We start from the raw sequence: 23075 nt of genomic DNA on the forward strand, positions 1-23075 counted from the left end.
CTCAATAGCAGGTTAGCCAACACAACATCAACAGCAGTAAACAGGATAGCTATATCATATCAATGACATTTATTTATTTCAAAAAGTTGATGTCTAGACTTTTTTTTAATTACTGACAGCTTTTTACAACGTTTTTAAAGTAAAAGGAAACACATAATCATCCTAGGTGATGTAAACTTCAAAACAAAAATGATAGTGAAGTAGTAGTACAACTTTAAAATCTTCTAAAATCACACAAAATAAATGTGATAAAAACCGCCTATTCAAGAATAACCCCAACTTCACAAAACCGCATATATATTTGTGCAACCAACATAGAACCAAACTTTATAATGGCTAAAACTCATCAAAATACCTTCTATCATTCTTAATCCAAAACTGGGGCTCTAAAAAGAATGCTCATTCAGGCCTATAACCACACAAAACCTTGAATTGCTCAAACAAAAGCTAGGAGAGGAAACCTGATGGGAAGACGTATTTAACACCCACTCTGTCGAAAACAAATATAACGTTTTTATCCAGACAATCAGAATGAACATGGATGAAATAATGCCTAAAACTTTGAGGAGTGTTAAAACAAAATGCCCAAACCGATTCTGGGCTGAAAACCTAAAAAAAACTTAAAGATAGCCTAAACATAGCTCAAAATAAATATAATTTAACCGGACTAGACAAAGATAAAACCACATACACCAACTTAAAATAAATTTACGATAGTGAATTAAAAAAGAAAAAATCAAATCATACTACAACAAATCGAATAAAAAACTCTGGCAACCAAATTAAGGAAATATGGAATGTAATAAATAGAGAAACGACAAGCAAACCTGATGAAAATGATAGAACACTCTCTTTACAAATAGATAATAGTCTCTCAGACGATCAAGGTTTGATTAGCAACACCCTCAATAACTACTTTATCTCTCAGGGAAAAAATACTTTGGAAACCCAAAACGAACCAACTCTCAAACAACCGGCAACAAACAGCAACACAGGAAACTACGAGTTATCAACCTTCAAACCAGTAACAATGGATGAACTAAAACAAACATTTTCTCAACTACCACAAAAAACATCCTCTGGATTCGATGAAATCTCAAATAAAGTCATTAAACATTGTCAACAAGAAATTGCTTTTCCTCTACTCCACATCATCAACTCTTCAATAGACCAAGCAATAGTACCGAACAGAATTAAATTAAATTAGCTACAGTCTACCCTAAACACAAAAAGGGGACAACACTCATATGGAAAACTACAGACCCATATCAGTATTACCAACACTATCCAAATATCTTGAGAAGGTTAGACTACATTCAAATTATGGAACATTTAAATAAACTAGAAATACTCTCACAACAACAACACGGCTTCAGGAAGAATAAGTCCTTAAACACCGCCCTCAACAAACTTTGCGAAACAATCACCTCCTTCTGGGAAGACAAACAAAATGCCTCTGCAATTTTTTAGATTTGCAAAAAGCTTTTGACAGTTTGGACCGAAATATACTAATATAAGCTAGAGCAATTAAATATTACAGGAAAAGCCCTAAACTGGATCAAGGACTATTTTGCAGACCGAAATCAACAAGTTGAAGTAATTCACTATAAAAACAACATCGAAACAAAAACCAAATCATTTACAAAACTCACCGAACGAGGAATCCCACAGGGCTCTGTCCTGGGACCTTTGTATTTTATCATCTACATCAACAACTTCCCAGACTACATGTCAACAGATAAAACTTGCATAATGTTTGCGGATGATACGACTATTCTCTACCCAGTATCTACAATACCTAATAGTGAAACAGAAGAAACATTACAACCAGCTTCAGAAGTAAGTTCCTCACTGAACCTCAAGATAAATAAAACTAAAACAGTGAATATAAACTTCTCAACAAAAAATACCCCCGCCGCAGCAAACCTGCAGACTAAGCGAATTTCCATTTGCCTGATTGGATTTACACTAAAATGTCTCCTTAAAAATATCAAATTTATTCCCTATTTAAATAGAATCAGTTTAACACATACTTAGGTTTGCTGCAACAGGGAGGGTAAAAGTGTTTTTTTTATGTAAAATGTTAATAGTTAGTAATAAATTAAAACATTTTCCAAATTTGGGCGAAATATGTTAATAAACAAGCAAACTACAACAGTTTATTTATTCTCCATAAGAATAATATGGGAATTTTAAATTAACAATTTCTCCGTAACTATTAGGCGCATTATAACGCTTCAATATACTAAATTATTTGTTTTTTTAAGCTCTACAAAATAGTTTGGAAAGAAATTACAAAATTTTATGTTTTTTGGGTCAAAAATTGGAAAAACCCATTTTTACCCCATAAAAGCCCCCATAAACCCCCGTTCCCATGGTCCGATCATGCTGGTTCGCGAACTCGTTTGAATAAACGTAGGTTTACACGTTTGTACCAAATTTCATCAAAATCGGATCATTTTTGCTCGAGTTATCGCGCTAACGGACACACACACATATATATATATATATATAAATATATATATATATATATGAATTTGAACGGATGGTGTTTTTGGCCTCTAGGGACCTCAAAACGAAAAAAAAAATCGGTCCCGTGTCCAGGTCTTACTATGAGTACTACGGTAATAGCTTATTCCCTATATGGGAAATTCGCTAAAAAACAGACTAACCCTCAGACTACAAGCTCAACATCAATCACAACTGTATCAGAAACAAAATTCTTAGGAGTCATTTTGGATGAAAACTTATCCTGGCAAAAGCATATTGAACATCTAGAAAATAAGCTGTTGTCAGCAACATTCGCTATAAGAAGAATATGCGATATAACAGACAAAAAACTGCAAAAATTGCATATTTTGCATTATTTGAAAGCCATTTAAGATTCGGCATCATATGAGGTTCTGCTGTAGACTATCTCATACAAAAACTGCTTACAATACAATAGAGGGTCATAAGAACAATAGAACAGCTTCAATATGATGAACATTGCAAACCATTCTTCATATCCAATGAAATCCTTACCATACCATCCCTCTACATCCTGGAAACCTTTAAATTTTTGAAACTCAACCCCCCAAAAGTCAGAAATGATTGCCACAAACTTATAATCTGAGAAACTCGAAAGTTAACTATAATGTTCAGCAGCACAGACTTGCCAAAACTAGTAAAAATCCTCAAATAATAGGATCAAAGTTATTAAATATGTTACCAGAGAATTTAAAACTAATCCACAATGACAAAACTTTCTTGAAAAAACTAAAGCAATATTTGCCAAACAAACCATACTACGACCTAAATGAATTTTACGTAGATCACAGCATCTACAATAGACTAAACTATTAAACTGCTCACATACACAACACATATACACAAACAAAAGAAGAATTACGATTCCCTGGTCTCAATGACTGTGGTGAAGAGGATCTAGGTAAAGGTAAAGGTAAAGCGATTTAAAAAAACCCTAAAATCTTTTCTTAAAAAAAAGCTTATTACAGCGTCCGTAAGTTCCTGGCTGACGGCTAAAAAACCATCAAACTTGTTTGATCATAGGTATCCTTAGTAAGTTAAAAAAAAGTTATTATTTCTTATTGAAGTCAAGAAACTGTATGTTTTGTTAAATGACATGGCCAATGCATGTATATTGTTTCATCATAATATTGCCAAACGGCTAAATCATTTTCCAAAATAAACTTAACACACACTTTTTAAACAAGTTCTATATTTCGGCATTAGCCTTCTTCAGGAACAAACAAACAATAAAAAATAGAAGCGTTTACCACTCTGAATCAGATGGTTTTAGCAAAAATCCAAAATACATATAATTTATGAAGAAGTAAAAAAGAAAATGTTGATAGAAAGAAAGAAAGAAAATATGTTTTATATACTATCTCAAATTTAGACCGGAAGGTGTTTTAGATTTAAGTATTAATTAATGAGCTTGCTCAAGCTGTTCTTGTATGGCCATACTATATTATTTATTTGTAAATATGTTTGTGCGTGTCTCGTGTATATATTTTCAAGACTTGACGACCTCCTAGGAGTGACAACACGTCTTTACGGCTTGACAATGACACCATGAGTGTCGAAATCGGTCGCCATCCAGACGACAGGGGATTACAGTGGCAAGGATTATAAGGTATTTAACCTCTAGAATAATAATTGCTCAAGCTGTCTTAATTTTAAGTCTGGTGCGTCTTTTGCCAATTTTCTTACTCATTTTAATGAATAACATTGTTGAAAATTTTGAGAATGCTCTCTTGCATGAATAGCCACAGGTTTTTGTTTATCAGGATGGTTTACATCATATCTGTGGCCATTCATACGAACTCTAAGAACATTTGTGGTTTTGCCAATGTAGTCTTTAGGACAATTTTTGCAGGACATTTGGTAAATTACATTAGTAGACTCACTGGTGATGTTACTATTTATGTTATAACATCTTTTAGTTTGCCTGCTTGTGAAAGTTTTTGATTGGATGATTAATTTGCAAGTGGCACATCGTGGTTTGTTGCATTTGATTACAGCCCGAAGGTTTTGCTGATGGTTGGGAAGTGGGAGGTAGTTTGGGTTTTGAAAGAATGTCTTTCAAGTTAGGAGCTTTTTTGTATATTAGTCTTGGGGGTTTGGAAAACAAATTATGGGTCAGAGGTGAATTTGAAAGAATATTATGTGCCACTCTTAAAACATTATTAACTTTGTAAAGGCCAGGAAAATATTGGGTGATGAATTTTGGATCATTTTTAAAATTATCTGTGTTAGGATTTTTTGAACTTTTTATTCGACTGTCTATTAAATTTTTAGGATAACCTCTTCTGTTAAGTGATCATTGCTGAGTTTTTCAATATAATTTTGGTAATCACGATTTTCAGAACAAAGGTTTTTTGCACGTATTGATAGGCTTTTTGGTATGGATTTTTTAATATGTACCTACAGGATGACAGCTTGAGTAAGCTAAGTAATCCATTGTATTCGTATCTTTTACATGGATTTTGGATTTTAACATACCATCTCTAAAAAAAAAACTTCAACATCCAAAAAAGTAACAATATCTTCTGAGAAGTTCCAGGTAAATTTAAGGATTGAGTGAGAATTGATTTAGATTTTCAAGGAAAGTTTGCAGGTTTTCTAGTCCATATTCCCAAACCATGAAAATGTCATCAATAAACCTATACCAAATTGAAGGTTTCAACATTTGTGAATTTAGAAAAAAGTTCTTCAACATGCCCAACAAATAAATTTGCAAAAGAAGGTGCCATACGTGTGCCCATAGCTGTCCCTTTCACTTGAAGGTAATTTTGATCAAGGAATTTAAAATTGTTCATGGTTAAAACAAAATGAATTAAGTTTATAATAAAGTTGGCACTAGGTTTGGAGTTAACTGGACGTTTTGTGGTAAACACTTCTATTTGTTATTGTTTATTGTTTGTTCCTGAAGAAGGCTAATGCCGAAATATAGAACTTTTTTAAAAAGTGTGTGTTAAGTTTACAATGTATGTATATGTTATTTTGGTTAAATAAATGACTCATTGACTTATTTAGACATCCACTGAACGCCTGATGATGACTTCTTCATGTAGTTGAAACTAGTTGCGTGACCTTGCAACTTGGATTACATGGAAGCAGGTATTTAAACCAATTTATATATTCAACGTAATGCGGAGGCTAACATAAAAAATGACACATTTTTTGTAAAAGTAAAAATATAATTAATTTTAAAAATTACATCATTGAGTAGAAAATAGTTTATTAAATGTAAATTTTACAAAATACTGTCATGATACTGTTAACAGTGTACGATATATTTCAAACAATAATAACAACCCTGGTCAGTACTGGTCACTATTTTTATTAAGAAAGAACATAGAACAAAGAGAACGAAAGACGATTTGGAGCAAAACTACCATCCGAATATCCGAAATGGTCCGAATGTCCGAATGAGAATAAAATCATTGACTATACACCTATACAGAGAAGTGTATAGCACGCTCAATCAATGCTCAATGCTCAGTGCTTGCTGCTTGGCTTGCTTAGTTGCTTTGCTTTGTTACTTTGTTGCTTTTGTTTGCTTAATTGCTTTACCTTTGCCGGCTGCCATTTTGAAATCGTGTTGAGTGTTGTAGTCGAAGACGCATCGGGTAGAATTATATTTTGTTTGTTAAACCTAAAGTTGTAACTATTAATTCAAGTATTCCATCAAATTATTATGACCTCTACTCAAATTAAACCTTCTAATTTATCCGGGCCTGCTGGTGGTCACGGCTGGCCTCGCCGTGGTGGTGGAGGACCTGCAGCTCAGACTCCGACTCAATTCAACGATGCAAAGTTTCCCTCACCGGTCTTAACAATAAACAGACCCATCAATTTGTAAGTATGCTTACACATTTAACCGTCAGCTTATATGCCATGTTATTTATAGTCAAATTAGGTCCTGACCTTTATTTAAAGTTTCTGATATTAGGCTAGGCTATTTTTTAGTTCGTGGCCTAGCCTAGTCTATGTTTGTCACAGCCTAGTCCTAGCTTAAGTAGTTTGTTCAGTTGTGTATTTAACTTGGTATTAAGCTAAATACCTCAAAAATCTTTCACTTTACAAACGTTAAAATTAAATAAAACCTAAAATATTTAAACCCGTAAATATAAGTCCCAAGTCGATACATAGGGGTAGATTAGATAACCGTGATGGGCCGTTTATACAATAAATGTTTATGACATTATAAGTCAGCTGATAACATTGGAACTACGTCACAAGGGGCCTCTTGATCTAAATAACTTCTTGATCAGCATTGTACGTGTTATTAAATTTATGTAAAGTAAATAAAAGAAACGTCTTAGGCCTATACAACACCTACCGTAAAATTCTTAGGCCTATATTACACTTACCGTAAAATTGCCGCATTTTACTTTAGGTCCTACACTCATTCGAATGAAAATATCGATCGATATATTGGGGTACAGTTTCTTAACCCTCCAAGTGTCCATAGTTTAGGCCTTAATGTCCACCTATTTTTGGCGCATTTGCAAGGTTTTATTAAAACGGATCTGAGAAGCTTAAAACAATGTTAATTCTAATGTTCTATATACCATTTTGTTTGGAAAATCATGGGCTTCAATATTATATATATAAAACATAAGGAAAATTTTTCAAAAAAAAAATTTTTTAGGTAAAAAAAATATAATTTCGAAAATTTTCAAAAAAAAAATAAGTTCGCGCCTAATGAAATTGTATAAATTATAGGCCTATAAATATTTGAAAATAGCCACTTTGTTCTAAATTTTATGAGGATTACAAATATATTAAGAATATAAGAATATATAAGAATGCATAGCCTAACCATAGCTAGGAATCTGGCTGATAATTTACATCAATATCACTACCTACTTCTTCAGGATCATCAACCAGCACTTCAAAACCACTTAAATCTTCTTATAATGCACCACGTATATCACTACTTTTGATTTTTAACACTAAAACAATGATAAACGTAATAAAACACATCAGTCATCGGTCCGGGGGAACCTAGCTGTTTACAAATACACGCACGTCAGCTGTCTGCTACAATATTTTCAGAACTAAAATGAATAGCGCTTAGAGACAGACATCTGGAGACAGCTTAGAATGTAACGGAAAGAACGATACCTAACTCGATCCAGTTCAATCCGATTCAGTCAGTTATAGAGCCTTCGCCGTAAACGATGTCTGCTTGTCGAAAAATCGGCAAGTAACACTATACAAAGTGTGGTGCTTGCCGAATTTTCGTCAAGTAACACTGGGAGGGTTAACTGGGCTACACTAATATTGATTGAAACTATTGATTCGATTGGTAAAATTTCATGCGATTTTTTCACCATCAGCAAGTTTGGTTGATTAGGTCAGGTTATGATAGGCTAGTTTGATTTTATAATAGCCTAATATCGATTATTAATCAATATTTTCAACTCGATAGTTTCAATCAGTATTAGCGTAGCCCAGTTAAGAAACTGTACTCATATATTGATTAATCAATTGTTTAATTCGATATATCATTTGGTTAGTTAGGTAAAGTTAACCCTAGATCTGGCGGTCATTTTATTCCCAAGTGGCGGGTATATTTTGGCGCTTTTGTAGTGGTATCATATATTTTGCCACGGAACATTTAGGCCTATTTGTGAATATAAGTACACACATATATATATTTCAGTGATGAATTTAGAATATAATAATATAAAAATATTCTTTTCCTAGCAATGCGTTTAGGCGTAGTAGCAAAAGGTTTGCAAATTTTTGGATTATGCAAATTAGAAATTTCAAAAGCGACCCACAAGAAAACCAAAAAATAATTTTTTTACACATTTTATCTAAATGTAAAGTTTGTGTGAAATATGATTCCCTACGTAGAAATATCAATGTTTTTTAAATACTCATAAAAATAAAATTAAGAAAAAAATAAATTCTTCATAGGCCTACATATTTTCTTTTTTGAAAAACTACCAAATTTCTTTTTGTCACGTAGGAAATAATAGAATTTTCATCAACAAAAAATGAAATGATACTGTACAATAGGTAATAAAAAGATCTTTCTGAAAATATATAGTTATATTTAGTTAAATTCTAAAATGTTGGAGAAATTTACGTCGGAATGTAAAATTTTGAAGATTTTTTTACAAAAACATAATATTTATGACATTTTTAAAAAGAAATAAAATTTTTACAATCAACCTTATAGATTCACAGGGAATTGTAGGGTATTTATTGTAGTTTCAGAATATGTACTAATATTGTATACAATTTAATTGACAATCACCAAAAACAGCTGTTTTTGTAGTCAGGTGACCAAAACCTTCCACCGCCAAAATCTATTTTGAACTCTCTAGTTTTTCAAACTACCGTTTATCGCTACATAATACTCACTCAATAATGTTTTATGCATGAAAATGAATCCTCAGAATCTCATCTTTCTAATGGAATAAGATTTAAGTAAATATGTGTTTTAAGTGTTAACTTATAAGACGTTTCTTTTGTTTACCTACTTTCTTTTGATCTATCTAAGTTATGTTTAGACAATGAGTAGCCTAACTTACAGTTTCACAGAGAACCTGCGTTAAGTTATAGGCCTAGGCATAAGTTAAATATAGCCTAGCTTGGACCTAAGTATATCGATGATGGTGATTGGTTCGATTGGCTTATATATATTGCCTTGACTTTAATTTCACTTTCAGTAGGCCTTCGATGTAAGTTAAATAAAACCATTTAAGCTAACTTATAAAGTTGTCTCTTTATCTTAACCCTATATCTGGCATTGGGTGTTTTTGGACCACAAAATATTAAGTTCTCAGTGGCATGGTCCATTTAGCCTATGGACCAGAACGACATGGTCCAGGACTTAATATTAAAATATGAAAACAGTTTTAAACTGCAACGAATATTATACCTATCATTAGAAAGATGAATTTCTAAGGATTCATTTTCATAAGGTAAACATAACAAATACCCAACAGTTAAGGTAAACTGCCCAAATACCGTGACTTTAAGGACGGTTCTCTTGAATTTGCCTTATAATAAATAAAGTTACGACTTTTGGAACAAATGTTTCTCACCAATATAATGTGTACAACTTTCTCAACAAAATGATGGTTTCAGGTTGTATTTGTTTGTTCAGGTTTACAGGGAAGAGGGGGAAGTCCCTCATGTATAAGTCAAGTGCTAGATGTGCTCCTTGGTTTTTTAAGATTTTTAATAGTAAATAGTGATCTTTTAAGAATTTTTTTTATCAATAATCGTTTATATTTAAAGTGTCAAATAAATGCAGGTGATTATTATTTCGAAAGGACGAAGTGTTAAACCCAAAAGGTGAGATTAATGTATAAATTTACCTGAAAAATCAGCAAGGGACAAGATAGGATGTGGTCTCTTATCAGATAAGATAAGGAGGGTCAACTTCATCTGGACTTTGTGGCAGATCTTTAACCACTCACAACCATTGTTGCCTTTCTGTCATTCAAACTGATTGTTGTTTACATTCAGCAAATTTAATCTTTCTCTAAAAATATAAAATGTAAATATTGAACAAAATTTTAAATTTTATAAAAAAAAAAAACACCAAGAGATTTATTTTATTTATGTTATTAATATTATTACAAGAATATACAAACAGTCAATCATCTTAGTTATTAGTTATCATTAAAGAATGGAGCATTTTGAGGAACTTTTATTTGAAAAAACCAATTTAAAGGATGATAATGAGATTCTGATATCAAGTTTTTGTTTCCATTTATCTAAGATGGTAAATTGCTTCCCTGATGAAAGCCATGATCTAGTTAACAGTGCAGCTCAAATTGTGACGAAATTTGATACCATATGTGGCAAGTTGGATGATCTGGAGGGACAGTTGGGCAACATAAAAGAGGATCTCGATTTGGCTGACTCCAAACTGTCAAGGGAAAGGTGCTCTCACCGTGTTGAGATTGAAAATGCTCTAAAATTTCAAGACGACCTTGTTACTGAAAAAGCTGCTTTGGAAACTAAAATACTGGATCCAAACAAGAGCTTAACCAAAGCTCGGGAATCCTGTTGTGCTACTAAGTTAATTCAAGAAAGCTATGACAAGCTCCACAACGACTATGAACGTTTACAGGACTCTAACCGTAAATATATTGTGGAAAACAGCAGACTGCAAAAACAAATAAAGAAGTACGAAGTTTCCAATAATGAATTGACAACTAAATATAATCGTGAATTTCACTTAATGTTTCAGTACCTACATGTTTCGACACATTGTCATCATCAGCTGAGTACTAACTAGTGAAGTTTTTATTCACCATATGGCTTCGTCATTAAGACATGCAGGCCTGTTCGAACAAAACACACGGTCACGCCGCGGGTCGGGGACAGGTGGGACAGACGGACTATTTGTTTATCAACACGAAGAATAAAACAAAAAACTTGCTGAATTACAAAACGCCAAATGCAAAAATGAATACGTGTTACGTGTTTATTTAATTGAACAATGACGAAGCCATATGGTGAATAAAAACTTCACTAGTTAGTACTCAGCTGATGATGACAATGTGTCGAAACATGTACTGAAACATGAAGTGAAATTCACGATTCAATGAGCTATTGACATAAGTAATCTAGTCTTACAATAATATCTACAGCTCAGGGGCTTAACAATGAATTTAAATTTAAAAATTATCTTTTTTCCAACACAAAAATCATTAAAATCCGTCGAGTGGTTGATTCAGAATCGTGAAATAAAAAAACCCTGTTACGTTTTAATATTATAGATAATTAATGTAATATAAAAATATACTAAACCAAAGCTTATTCCACTCACCTCTTTCCTTGTTTGAATCACTAAGAACCTTAAGGAAAACAACTGTTTCAAGAAACGTCAACATTCAAACTGATAAATGAACCAGACGACATGGCACCAGCAGCCATCAAAGACATTTAAAATAAACTCCAAAAGTTGAATTTACTTCTTATATAAAGATTAAACGTCTTTGACCAACAATATTTTTTGTTATTGGCGAGAAAATACATTCACAGTATTTGGGTGAGTCAAGGTATTTGGCAATTTACCTTAAGGTCAGGTTATGAATTAATCTGTAAAATATTTTTATAGGTACCTATGTAGTAAGCCTCATTTGTTCTTATTAAAATGATTGCTAATATTTCCTGAATTAATTTTCAGCGTTTGAAGTCAATAATAATAAAATATTAGGTAACTTACCAAAAATTGTGTTTTTTTTCAACCAATACCAAAACTATATAGGATAATTCCGTAAGTCAAATTTTTTTAAAGAAATTGTGAGTGACTGGATGGCCGTAGAAGGATGGGAGGGGTCTTATTTTAAAGGTCTTGACATGAATTTTGAGGGAAAACTATTCATTTTTCTTATTTTTTTACCATAAATTCGCAACAGAATAAAACTTTTCCCATTAAAACAACATGGGGTTTAATTTGTTTACATCTTTTGAAATTAAAACAGCTGTGCCACAGATTTGAAAACAGTGATCAATACACACATTTGGTTTACTTTTAGCCAGTCAACTATGAAATGTATATCTATATATATAATTCCGCAAGTCAAATTTTTGTAAAGAAATTCTGAGTGACTGGATGGCCGTAGAAGGATGGGAGGGGTCTTATTTTAAAGGTCTTGACATGAATTTTGAGGGAAAACTATTCATTTTTCTTATTTTTTTACCATAAATTCGCAACAGAATAAAACTTTTCCCATTAAAACAACATGGGGTTTAATTTGTTTACATCTTTTGAAATTAAAACAGCTGTGCCACAGATTTGAAAACAGTGATCAATACATGCATTTGGTTTACTTTTAGCCAGTCAACTATGAAATGTATACTATAATAAAACTGAAATATTGAAGATTAGTCGGAAAAACGTCTGCATTCTTTGTTTATATTTAAATCATATACTCAAGTTTCATTTTTCATGCTTTTACGTTATTGTCGTGTTAAAGGAATAAACGACATAGGTGGTGGGGAGCGGCTCATTCTCAAGGCCAAGTGTGACAATTTTAGTCGCCATGGAGCAGTGGACCAGTATACATCGCGCGTTTGCCGTTGAGGCGTTTTTTAAAAATGGCGATTCTGTTGTTGGTACGCAACGTAAGTTTCGGAGGCATTTTAATGTGGCTCGTGGGGAACCTATCCCATCCCGAAACACCATCAAATTGTGGGTGGATACCTTTAGATCACAGGATCAACTGCAAAACGTAGGCCTACAGGCCGTCCAAGGCCAGTGAGGACGCCTGAGAACGTGGAGCGAGGGCGACAAGCTGTGCTAACGAGCCCGCATCGCCCGGAGCGTAGACAAGCTGCTGCTTTTGGCATGTCTGATCGCTGTCGGGTGAAAGTGAAGGCCTGAGTGCAAAATTCGTCGAATATAGCGATCAGACATGCCAAGAGCAGCAGCTTGTCTACGCTCCGGGCGATGCGGGCTCGTTAGCACAGCTTGTCGCACTCGCTCCACGTTCTCAGGCGTCCTCACTGGCCTTGGTAGGCCTACGTTTTGCAGTTGTTCCTGTGATCTAAAGGTATCCACCCACAATTTGATGGTGTTTCGGGATGGGATAGGTTCCCCACGAGCCACATTAAAATGCCTCCGAAACTTACGTTGCGTACCAACAACAGAATCGCCATTTTTAAAAAACGCCTCAACGGCAAACGCGCGATGTATACTGGTCCACTGCTCCATGGCGACTAAAATGGTCACACTTGGCCTTGAGAATGAGCCGCTCCCCACCACCCCCCTCCACTCGGCTGCCGGACTGTACTCGCTTGAAAACCGTCAGATATTTCTGCCGCTCCCTGTATATACAACTAAAATAACCTATAAATGTTATTGGTTCTAAAATGGTGTATTTGCATTCCTTCGTAAGTAAATTTTTTTAGTGCAGTGAATATACAACGTAGAGTAATCATATTCGATCATACTTTTATAAAATCACCAGGGATTCAAGATGTTTTGGTATGTAGGCTGCTGGATATATATTCTATTCATTATAAGTACTGTAATTAATGAATTTTTAAAATTCCAAACAGGGAAGCTTTTATTTATCCTCATTAACCACAAGACCAAAGCTACCTTAGTAAACCAGTATTTATTCACAAACAATGATATGTTTGCTGCCTTTTCATGTTAAACCACTGGAGTGATTCAAATTATTTATTGAAAATGACATCAACAAAAGCAAACAAAGAAGAACAACAAACTGGTTATTACACAAAAGATATGGTGTAGGGATGCCTATTCTGACACATAAATAATGTTATTCTGAGTTTGTTTAAATACCGGTATTGCAAAAAGTTGTTGTACATTTAAACTTTTTAGGGACCTATGTCCCTACAAGCCACTAGTACTTTGAAACTGCCTAATACCGGATTTGTATTTCCTAATAGGCTACACTAAACTATTTTTGGGGAGCGAGCTGATCTAGTGGTTGAGCACGGGACTTTGGTCTCTGAGGTCCCGGGTTCAAATCCCGCCAAATCACCATTAGATTTTATCCAAGTGATATTGCGCAACCCATAGGTCTAGCCTAAAGTAAATGTGAAATACCTACAATCCTAGACTCGTTCCTAGTGTCCTAGGGAAAAACTATACAGGTACCAATCTTGGTTTTATACAAGGGTTTTTTTTAGGTATCCACTAACAAATTACACATTTGGAACCAAGGAACCATTATTTGAGAAAGATCCATCCGTCCCCGCTCGTTTCCAAAGGATGCGAGAAGAGTTTGAGAAGATTGGCATGAGACGAAGTGTAGAAGGTGTTCTTCTGGTCCATGAACATGGTCTACCACATGTCTTGCTTCTGCAGTTGGGGACGACATTCTTTAAACTGTAAGTTAATCCTGCAAACTCCTTGCGATTAGTTTGACAAGCTTTTCTCCATTTTTTCTCCGTAGTATAGTCATGTGTCAGTAGTCATTACTTGGTGCCAACAGGGTACCTACCGGTATAGGTTTCTTGGCAGAATGGTTCTTTGGCTGGATTACGGTGCGGTGTTAGTTGAGGAGGCATTATTTAATTGTAATTATAGGTGATAGCCTATAGCAGAGCCTCCATCTGTTATATAGACGTTCAGTTCGTTCTCTACTCCTTCACAATAGCGTGGAACTAACATGAGGTTGCCGCAATCGCAGGAAATCATCACGATTTTAATGTAATAGCAAGAATTAAGCCTACTTATTGTCAATGTCAAGAGACGACCACTATGTTACTAATTAACTAGCCTAGGAGTGTAATTGATCCTAACTGTAGACACTGAATTAATTGTTTTCTGTAAAAATTTGGAATTAATTTGATAATGCCAACCCTGTTATCAAATTGACAGTAAATTCATTGTACATATACTGCAAAAAGATTCATTAAAATTCAACTCGAAGCTATCATGAGTTGTTAAACTTTTATCTATAACTCAGTTTTCTTTTTTGTGGTATGTTTTTATACTTCTGTCTGGTCTTTTTTTATCACTTTTTGTTAACAGTTATCAATCAAAGTCTTACCAAAGAATAAATATTTTATCAAAGAAATCAAAATCTTATGAATGTCAATCTTTATGTAAACATAGAGTGAGACAACCAAGCAATAATTTAAATTTTAACAGAAAATTTTTTTCCTAAAGAAAAAAAATAGTAAGTATATTAAAATAGATGTTGACCAATATATTGCCATTAATTTAACGTCTTTTTTTTGTTTTTACAGCCCTGGAGGTGAACTTAACCCTGGAGAAGATGAAGTTGAAGGTTTAAAGAGACTTCTAACAGAGGTAAAGTTTGTAAATTTATGTTTTCACTCTGTGTAATAAGTCCTATCTAAATAGTTGGACAAAAGTGGTAATGTTTGGATAAGCCTATTTAATAAAATAATAGGTGTTACAAACTAAAAAAAAAATCAAAGCTTTATTTCTTGCTTCATCTATTATGTTTTATTGTGTATCTTTGCTTTTTTTAAGCATCATGTTGTTTGATCACCTCATAATGTAAAAGCTGTCTATCAACGAATCTCTGCTGATTTCATTGGCATAATGTAAACTCCCTCCTAGCAAAATAACACTCAGCAACATGAACATGTTTTTTGATGTTGTTATTTACTCGTAATCAAAATATGTCTTCTTTGTTGTAGACTTTGGGAAGGCAAGATGGTGTGAAACAAGATTGGACTGTGGAGGACACGATAGGCAACTGGTGGAGACCAAACTTTGAACCTCCGCAGTACCCTTACGTCCCTCCACATATCACCAAGCCTAAGGAGCACAAACGTCTGTTCCTAGTGCAGCTTGCGGAGAAAGGTAGGTTATGTAGAATGTACAAGAAAGTTCAGGTACTGTATTGTAAGTTAATTAGTCAACCAATAACGTGCCTATACAGTGTCGAGTTAATCAATCGTGATAAGTCAACTTATAAATTCAGTCTTCATATTTTTTTATTAGGCTTTACGTATGTTGGTATCAGGTATAGAAACTTCCATCATGCATGTCCTCCGAAGTGACACATTGTAATGAAAAGCCAAGTAAAAACTACTTCAGAAAAGTACAGCCTTGATTTTATATGAGTAATCTCTTTCTCGTACAGTACATTACAGAGTGTTTGTAAATAAATTATCTTAAGTATGAAAATACCTAGACGTTAGCAAAAACGGACGTGTATCTAAATATGAATTTCTTGAAATCTGGTTAGGCTGCATGTTTGCTGTGATAGGTAAGGTTTTTTTAGTTTGGAGTTATTTGCAAACACTTTGTAGGCTATCCAAATTACAATAGTTCGGTTAAAATCAAATAAAAAATACAGAAAATACACGTAACTTTAACTGAAGATAAACTTATTTTTGGCGTTTTGAGACAGCAAGAAGAAGAAAACTCATACAGTAAGGAGTTTTAATGTTTGCAGATTAGATAGATAAGTGAGGAACACGATACTGATCTTATGCTTCTTCGTATTGATGGATTTCACTAATTTAAATATTTTCAGGGTTCGGATTAATCTAAACCATATTCACATTGTTCTCTATTTCACAGTTTATCCTGATGACCAACTGACGCAGCAAAGTTCTGAGCATCATTTTCCAAGCTCATCATCAAATTTATTGTATTATAACCAAGCCAAGCATATGTGCATCCCTTGCGGTTGAAAAGCCAAATGTTGCTAAGGGTATGAAACCCCATGCATCTTTAATTATGGTCATTTGGCCTGTTTTTTTGGTCTAGACCATATTTTATCTCCTGCATTGGTTTGGATTTAATCATTTCCATACCAATTTGAAGCTTAGCAGGGATTACTAATGTATTTATTTATGAAGTTTACAAGAGTTTATTTTTTAAGATTATTATTTCTCTTGACAAGAACTATAAATCGTTCCCGTGAATGTACATAATATGTTTTCAAAGTAGGCCTACTGTAACCCTCAGGATTGTTTAACATGATTTTAGGATTTTGACTACTATATCCTGTCTAAAATGTTATTCCAACACGATTAATTCCACCTACAGTAACAACTCTGTACAGTACAAGATTGATATTTCAGAAAGCTATAAACTTCATAATCTATGTAAATACTGTGTGAAGATTGAGTACTTTATAATTATAGGAAATTTGTTTTGTCAACTAGGTTTTGAGGTCGATTTATGTTTTTTTGTTTTGTTTAAAATGTATTGTTTAATCATATGTAACTATAACACTTTTGTACTGAAGGACTTGAGCAGAAGAATGTGTATCGTTGCAAAATGTTAATTAAATACAGAAGAACACATGCTAATATCATAAAATGTTAAAAATTAATTTGTTCTTATTCTAATCAGATGTATCAGTCAAAGAATTTTTAATTAGGGAAAATGTTATTATGTTAAAAATTAGGCTTTAAAAGTTTATCAAGTTTACATCCATGACAGTAGTTTTAGCCTTGTGCCTTGTAATAGTTAAAAGCTGTGTTACATGCATTGTTAATGTTAACACATTAAATGATTTTGGCTACACTTTAAGTCTGGATTTCCAATTAAAATACTTCCATGTTTCTAATGTACAATGTTGTTAAAATAATGTACTTTGTATTTTTATTATTTTCCAAATGTTTAAGCTTCATTTCCAAATAGTAAATGAGTAAGGTGATGCACATATACTTGGTTCGGTTACTGATGAAGATTTGTTATTATTGGCATCTTACTTTGCGGAAGACTTCAGGAGATCAATTGTTTCTGCAGTTTTAAAGTTTTTTGTCAGTAGCTTATTTGTTGTTTGTGTATACATTTACGCAATATAATAATGCATTGGAATACTGTGTGTAGGCCTATATAATAGGGATGAGCGAGATTGTTTTAATTTAATGATCACTAGGCGATTGGTTTTGTCCCGAGAATGTTTAGTTAACTTATGACTTGAAACTTGACCCGCCTTCCCTTGATCGTGGTCTTTAAATAGAAATGATCCTGGATGTAAGTAACAAAGCTCTCAACCAAAATATACTCATAAATTAAACCCGATTTACCTAAAAAGAAGAGGGGGGGGCGAGGTTGTTTAAGGTTATTTCAGTTCAAAGAGATCTACAATAAGTTAGTAGTTTTTACATTATTTTAATCAAGTTATAAGATCTGTGTCGTCATGCTACTCTTTACAATATCATTGGCCAAGTTGGGCCAACTCACGCCTCGGTGGACAGTTGCCACTGCTTAGTTGTTTTTCAATTGATTTGCATTTTCTATCAGTAGTTATTGTCTAAAATTGTGCGCTCGAAAGGGGTTTTACAGTATTTTTTTTTTACAAGAACGAACTCAAAAGTAATATAAACTGTTGAAAGAGGTTTTAAGTTAAAGTGGTAGATAGAAAGGTTACATCTCAATGTTAAATCAAGCACCATATTAGTTAGTTTGTTATACAGATAAACCCGAGTTGTTAAATGTTCCTTGGTAGAATTTTTACAAAATCAATTTGTCTTTTAAAAACCCATGGATTAATTTTAAACCAAATGTTATTGTAATCAATGTTTTCTTGAATGCTATATGTGGCCAGCTAAACAGTTCCTCGTGGGTTGAACCACCGATTCTGCCTAACCAACTCCTTCTCGCACAACCCTATTATATAAGCAGATTTCTATATTTGTATCAATGTTCGCTTTCAACAACCTCCTGCATACTGATATCAGTTATTTATGAATTTTTGCAAATCCTAGTTTTTCTGTTAAATTTGTTCCATTTCTCTATTGTCCTTATTATTTGTTTTCCCCCTTGTGCCTATATGATGGTGTGTCTACACAAAATGTTATCATAATTTTTTTATGTATTAAATATAACAGGCACTATTTGCATGGATATTTTCCGTCTTTACAGTGATTAATGTGTTGTAGTTCATAGTATCAGTTGTATCGACACTCATTGTATATTCAAACTGAGGACACAGCAAAATATCTTTTATACAGTTTACCTAATTTACTAATATTTTTGTTAGAAAATAATTATATTTCTAGCTTATACCGTCATTTGAGTATTTATAAGAATTTTTATACCAGGGTTGTCGGTTAGAACGCATTATAATGTGGTGTGTAAACAATGACAGAATTAAAGCAACATTACAATAAATATTGTTTCCGTCTAAAGCAAGAAGCGCTAGCGTTATTTAAATGAGCCCCAACAGCTGTAGTCTTTGGTTTATTTGAAACATAGGCTGCTGTTATAACAATAGTCTGTGCTGTTGTGTACCTATTTTCTTTTTCTTATTGTCACAACCTGAATGGATATATAATGTTAATATCTGCTTTTCTATAAATGTAACATCATTTCAAACACAAAAATAATATTTAATAATTCATTTAATGTGAAATACAATTTTTGTAGAAAGAATTATATTGGAAAGGGATATAGTTTAATTAGCTGGCCGGAGAAAATTTCAGTGGGGGGGGGGGGGCAAATATAATAAACATCATGATGCTGGCACTTTTTCTTAGTTTAGTTTGAGAGTGGATTAATGAGAAAATCTTTGAGGAAAGTTACATTTTTTCACATGCAGGGTTCCCAATCAATCGTGCACAAACTTGGAATAAGCCGGGAATTTCACGGACAAACTTTGATAATAATAGTAGGCTGATTTCAAAACTTAAAAAGTGACAGTTGAAGAAATCTGATTCTCGATTCTTTGTGTCTTAAGATTTGCACAATGAAACTATGATCATCTCCGGCAATCTTGGCAAAGAAATCTCACGATGGCGATGACATAGTCGCACAATCATTAAGTGGCTTTTGTGATTACTTGAATATCCGGAGAGGTCTGCTATTCCACTGTGCAATTCCCCCCTCCCCCCGGTCTAAGACATTGACCCTTATCATTTGTCACCACACAATATGCAAATATGACAGTGAAAACCTATGAGCGAATCGTAAATTTAATTTTCAAGTTTTAAGTGTTGACCCTGTATAAATTTCAATTTTTAAGGGAGCTTTACGATCAAGGTAGCTTTAAATCCATAGCAATACAGTCAAACCTTACGTGTCAAAGCCAAATGTCAAGTTTTGCTTCTGTTGTGGGGTGGAATTTTCTCAGGATTAAAAATGAAGGTCATTAAGTTGACCTTGTCTAACAAACTAATGGTTGTTAATTATGGTTCTAGTCTCTGTAAATCTTCTGCCAGGTTAGGTTGTCAGTCTAAGGTTGAGATTAATGTTGTCTTCACTAAGTGAAAGAGTATTATTCTTGGCATTTATTTTTTGTTAACTGTAGATCAATTCGATTTGACATTGAATGCTAGGGCTTAAGTAAATGTAACAATCATATTTATTTTACCATAATATTTCCAGATACATCCTAAGTCAACAGTCATGTTTTACGCAAATTAAAAATTTACTTAGAATATTGGTTTCCTCATAAAAAAAATAATAAATACCTGTGAGAATGTATGTGATTTAATGTATGAGAAAATCATAATAGAAATCTAATAGATTCTACTGTCTGTATTATAATTTTGTCAGTTTTTACTTTATCACGTGTTAATCTATTACTGTACTTTTATCTTAACCATCAGTGTCTCAGTTTGTGATTGGCAAAAGCTTATCTTTGACTGTATTTTTTAAACAACAACAAACAGAATGTATTTCTGTACATTTCTCCTTAAGTTTTTTGTAAACTGGAAAACTGGACAAAATGTCTTCTTGAACAAAATAGCGCTATTCTGATGTCCATTGTTAGTTAGTTTGTTTTTTTTTACTTTATTTATTATATGATAGTAATGAAACTATAAATTTTTAAATCATGTTAAAATAAAACAAAAATTACACTTAAAATTTATAGTTTACACTAGGTCATCTAGAATCATAACTAATTGCATCTTCGTAAACTTTTCTTTGTAATAGTAACTTCCAATTTGTAAAAATTTTTTGTAATAAAACGAAAATTACACTTAAATTTATAATTTCCGCTAGATCATCTAGAAACATCTCTTATTGAATCTTTGTTAACTTCTCCTTGTAATAGTAACTTCCAATTTGTAAACATTTTTGTAAAAAGTGATTGAAAATAAAAATATGGATTATGTTTATCATCAAACTGTCTAAATTCACTCAAATTTAAGAATTAATTGTATGATGTATTTTCATCCATGTTAATCAATTTAGATACTGTATCAACGTTTTGTCATGTGCCATGTAAATACTTGTACATTTGACTTAGTATGTTCAATTAAACATTGATTATCGAAGATAATAATTTTATTTCAGTCATCCTTCTGGTATGTAACTTACACAAGCATAAAGACGTTGATTAAAGGCAAAGGTTTACTCGGGTATTAATTCAAACAGGTACAGTATTGCTTTTACAAATTTTATTGGTCAACATACTTATATTTGCAATTAATATCCAAATAGGAACTTTTAATGTAGATACAGTACTACTCTTGTGCTGAAGAATTACTTACAAGTTATTTGGTCCTTGTGTAGCTCTCTTCGCTGTTCCCAAAAACTACAAGCTTGTGGCTGCCCCACTGTTTGAGCTTTACGACAACGCACAAGGTTACGGACCCATCATCTCATCCCTTCCACAAGCTCTGTGCAGGTAATTCAATGTTTTCCGTCTATGTTCTCTTTGTGTAGAGCAGAGTAATCAATTGTTTTGATGCAGTAGAGTCTCGATTGTCCTACCTTTTATTTTACTACCCTCCATGTGGACGATTATCATAAAGTGGGGGCTATTTCTGTGTGGTAGCCTACAACGTAAAAGGTTGAAGAGTTGTCATGCCCAAAGCCACAGCTTTGGTGAAGTAAACATTAACCATTCTGTTTACAGAAAGGTCCATCACTAGTCCTTTTAAAATAAAACAGCAATTTCAGTCACCCAGAAAAAGTTAATGTTTGTCTAAATGTCTAAAAAAACTGTTAAAACATTAAAAAATGTCAAATTATATCGGATCCAAATTATTCTTAGACAAAATTTCTCCCATAGTAGACCCAAAGCAACAGTAGTTAAAATTTAAAAGGAAATTAAAAGAAGAAAATAAATAGTGGCCTAAGATTGAGCATTTGCCAGCAGAAATTATGCTGTCTTCAACATTATAAACAGAAACTGCATTAGTTATAAGAAATCTAGACCCCATTCAATGTACTAATGTTATGTATAAAACAATGAATAACGCATCTTTGACTTGCTTCAAATTCTTCTAGGAAATGTAACCTTACATAAAGAGTGTGTGACATAAATCATTACTATTAATATCCTAATATATAATACAGATTTTTAAAAACGATGTGTCAAAATTAAGTATTTTTTGTGTAGACGCCCCCTTTTACCAATTCCTGTAATAAAAGTCCTCGGGCTTTGCCCCACAGGCCATCAAAATCCCAATGTATTTGTTATGAATAAAAGATTTTGTTTACTTATCAGACGAATAATTTATATTAATTACAGAGTGAGTTCGTTTTCAGTTTCAATAACTGGAGTGTAGTGATTGATTACATTATCTTTGAGTTGACGTTTGACTCTTTTAAGTAACCTGAAATAATGACTGTTATTTGTTTTGAAATAACGCCTGTAATACTTTGCAATTGCTCGAATTAAAGCAACAGGTGCACTAGTAATTATATGATTGTTGTTCCAGATTTAATTTCATCTACATGTAAAGACTTCTGTGAAAATTGTGAAGACTACTGTGGTTCCAGTTAGCAGTAATCAACTTATCTGTGAAAGTGTTTATTTTTTATTCACTGTTTTTTAATTTTATCTGGTTATTATGATACAGTAAAAGTATTTCTCTTCTTAAGAGTAAAGAATTATTTATATAATTCTTGTATGTAAAAACCAATTCAGTCATTTGTAGTGTGACACATGTATATATAGATTTAGGAATAAGTAGGTAAATATTAAAGACTTTTTTAATGATTGTGTGGTAACAACTCTATTGTAATGTAATTTATTTCCTTTTTCTTGATGTTCTTATAATAATTTATAAGTTAATTTCTATCATTAAATTCAGTTTTCGTATGTATGATTTCAGCCACAATTGTATATTTGAATGATAAATTGAGTATTGTTTGAATGATTTGTTTACTATATTAAAACATTGTAATTATATTAATAGAAAATGAGCATCCTCTG

The 23075-nt window shown here is 32.9% G+C and overlaps 1 protein-coding gene across 2 annotated transcripts; it reads left to right on the forward strand.

The window, feature by feature from the left end:
• Window positions 1-6093: 6093 nt before the first annotated feature.
• Window positions 6094-22873, forward strand: LOC128994609 (cleavage and polyadenylation specificity factor subunit 5-like). Of its 2 annotated transcripts, XM_054419273.1 has the most exons (6): window positions 6094-6366; window positions 14152-14352; window positions 15217-15280; window positions 15637-15802; window positions 21425-21539; window positions 22579-22873. In XM_054419273.1, the coding sequence occupies exons 1-6, from the start codon at window positions 6206-6208 to the stop codon at window positions 22598-22600; spliced, it is 729 nt and encodes a 242-aa protein (XP_054275248.1). In that variant the 5' UTR covers window positions 6094-6205; the 3' UTR covers window positions 22601-22873. The 2 variants fall into 2 exon arrangements, with proteins under 2 accessions (XP_054275248.1, XP_054275249.1); XM_054419274.1 differs by lacking the exons at window positions 21425-21539; window positions 22579-22873 and adding an exon at window positions 16529-19236.
• The last annotated feature ends 202 nt before the right edge of the window (window positions 22874-23075 follow it).

The sequence above is a fragment of the Macrosteles quadrilineatus genome, unplaced genomic scaffold (assembly GCF_028750875.1).
Source record: "Macrosteles quadrilineatus isolate MER2022 unplaced genomic scaffold, UCM_ALF_1.0 Scaffold_5__1_contigs__length_97177068, whole genome shotgun sequence".
NCBI classification, from domain to species: Eukaryota; Metazoa; Arthropoda; class Insecta; order Hemiptera; family Cicadellidae; genus Macrosteles; species Macrosteles quadrilineatus.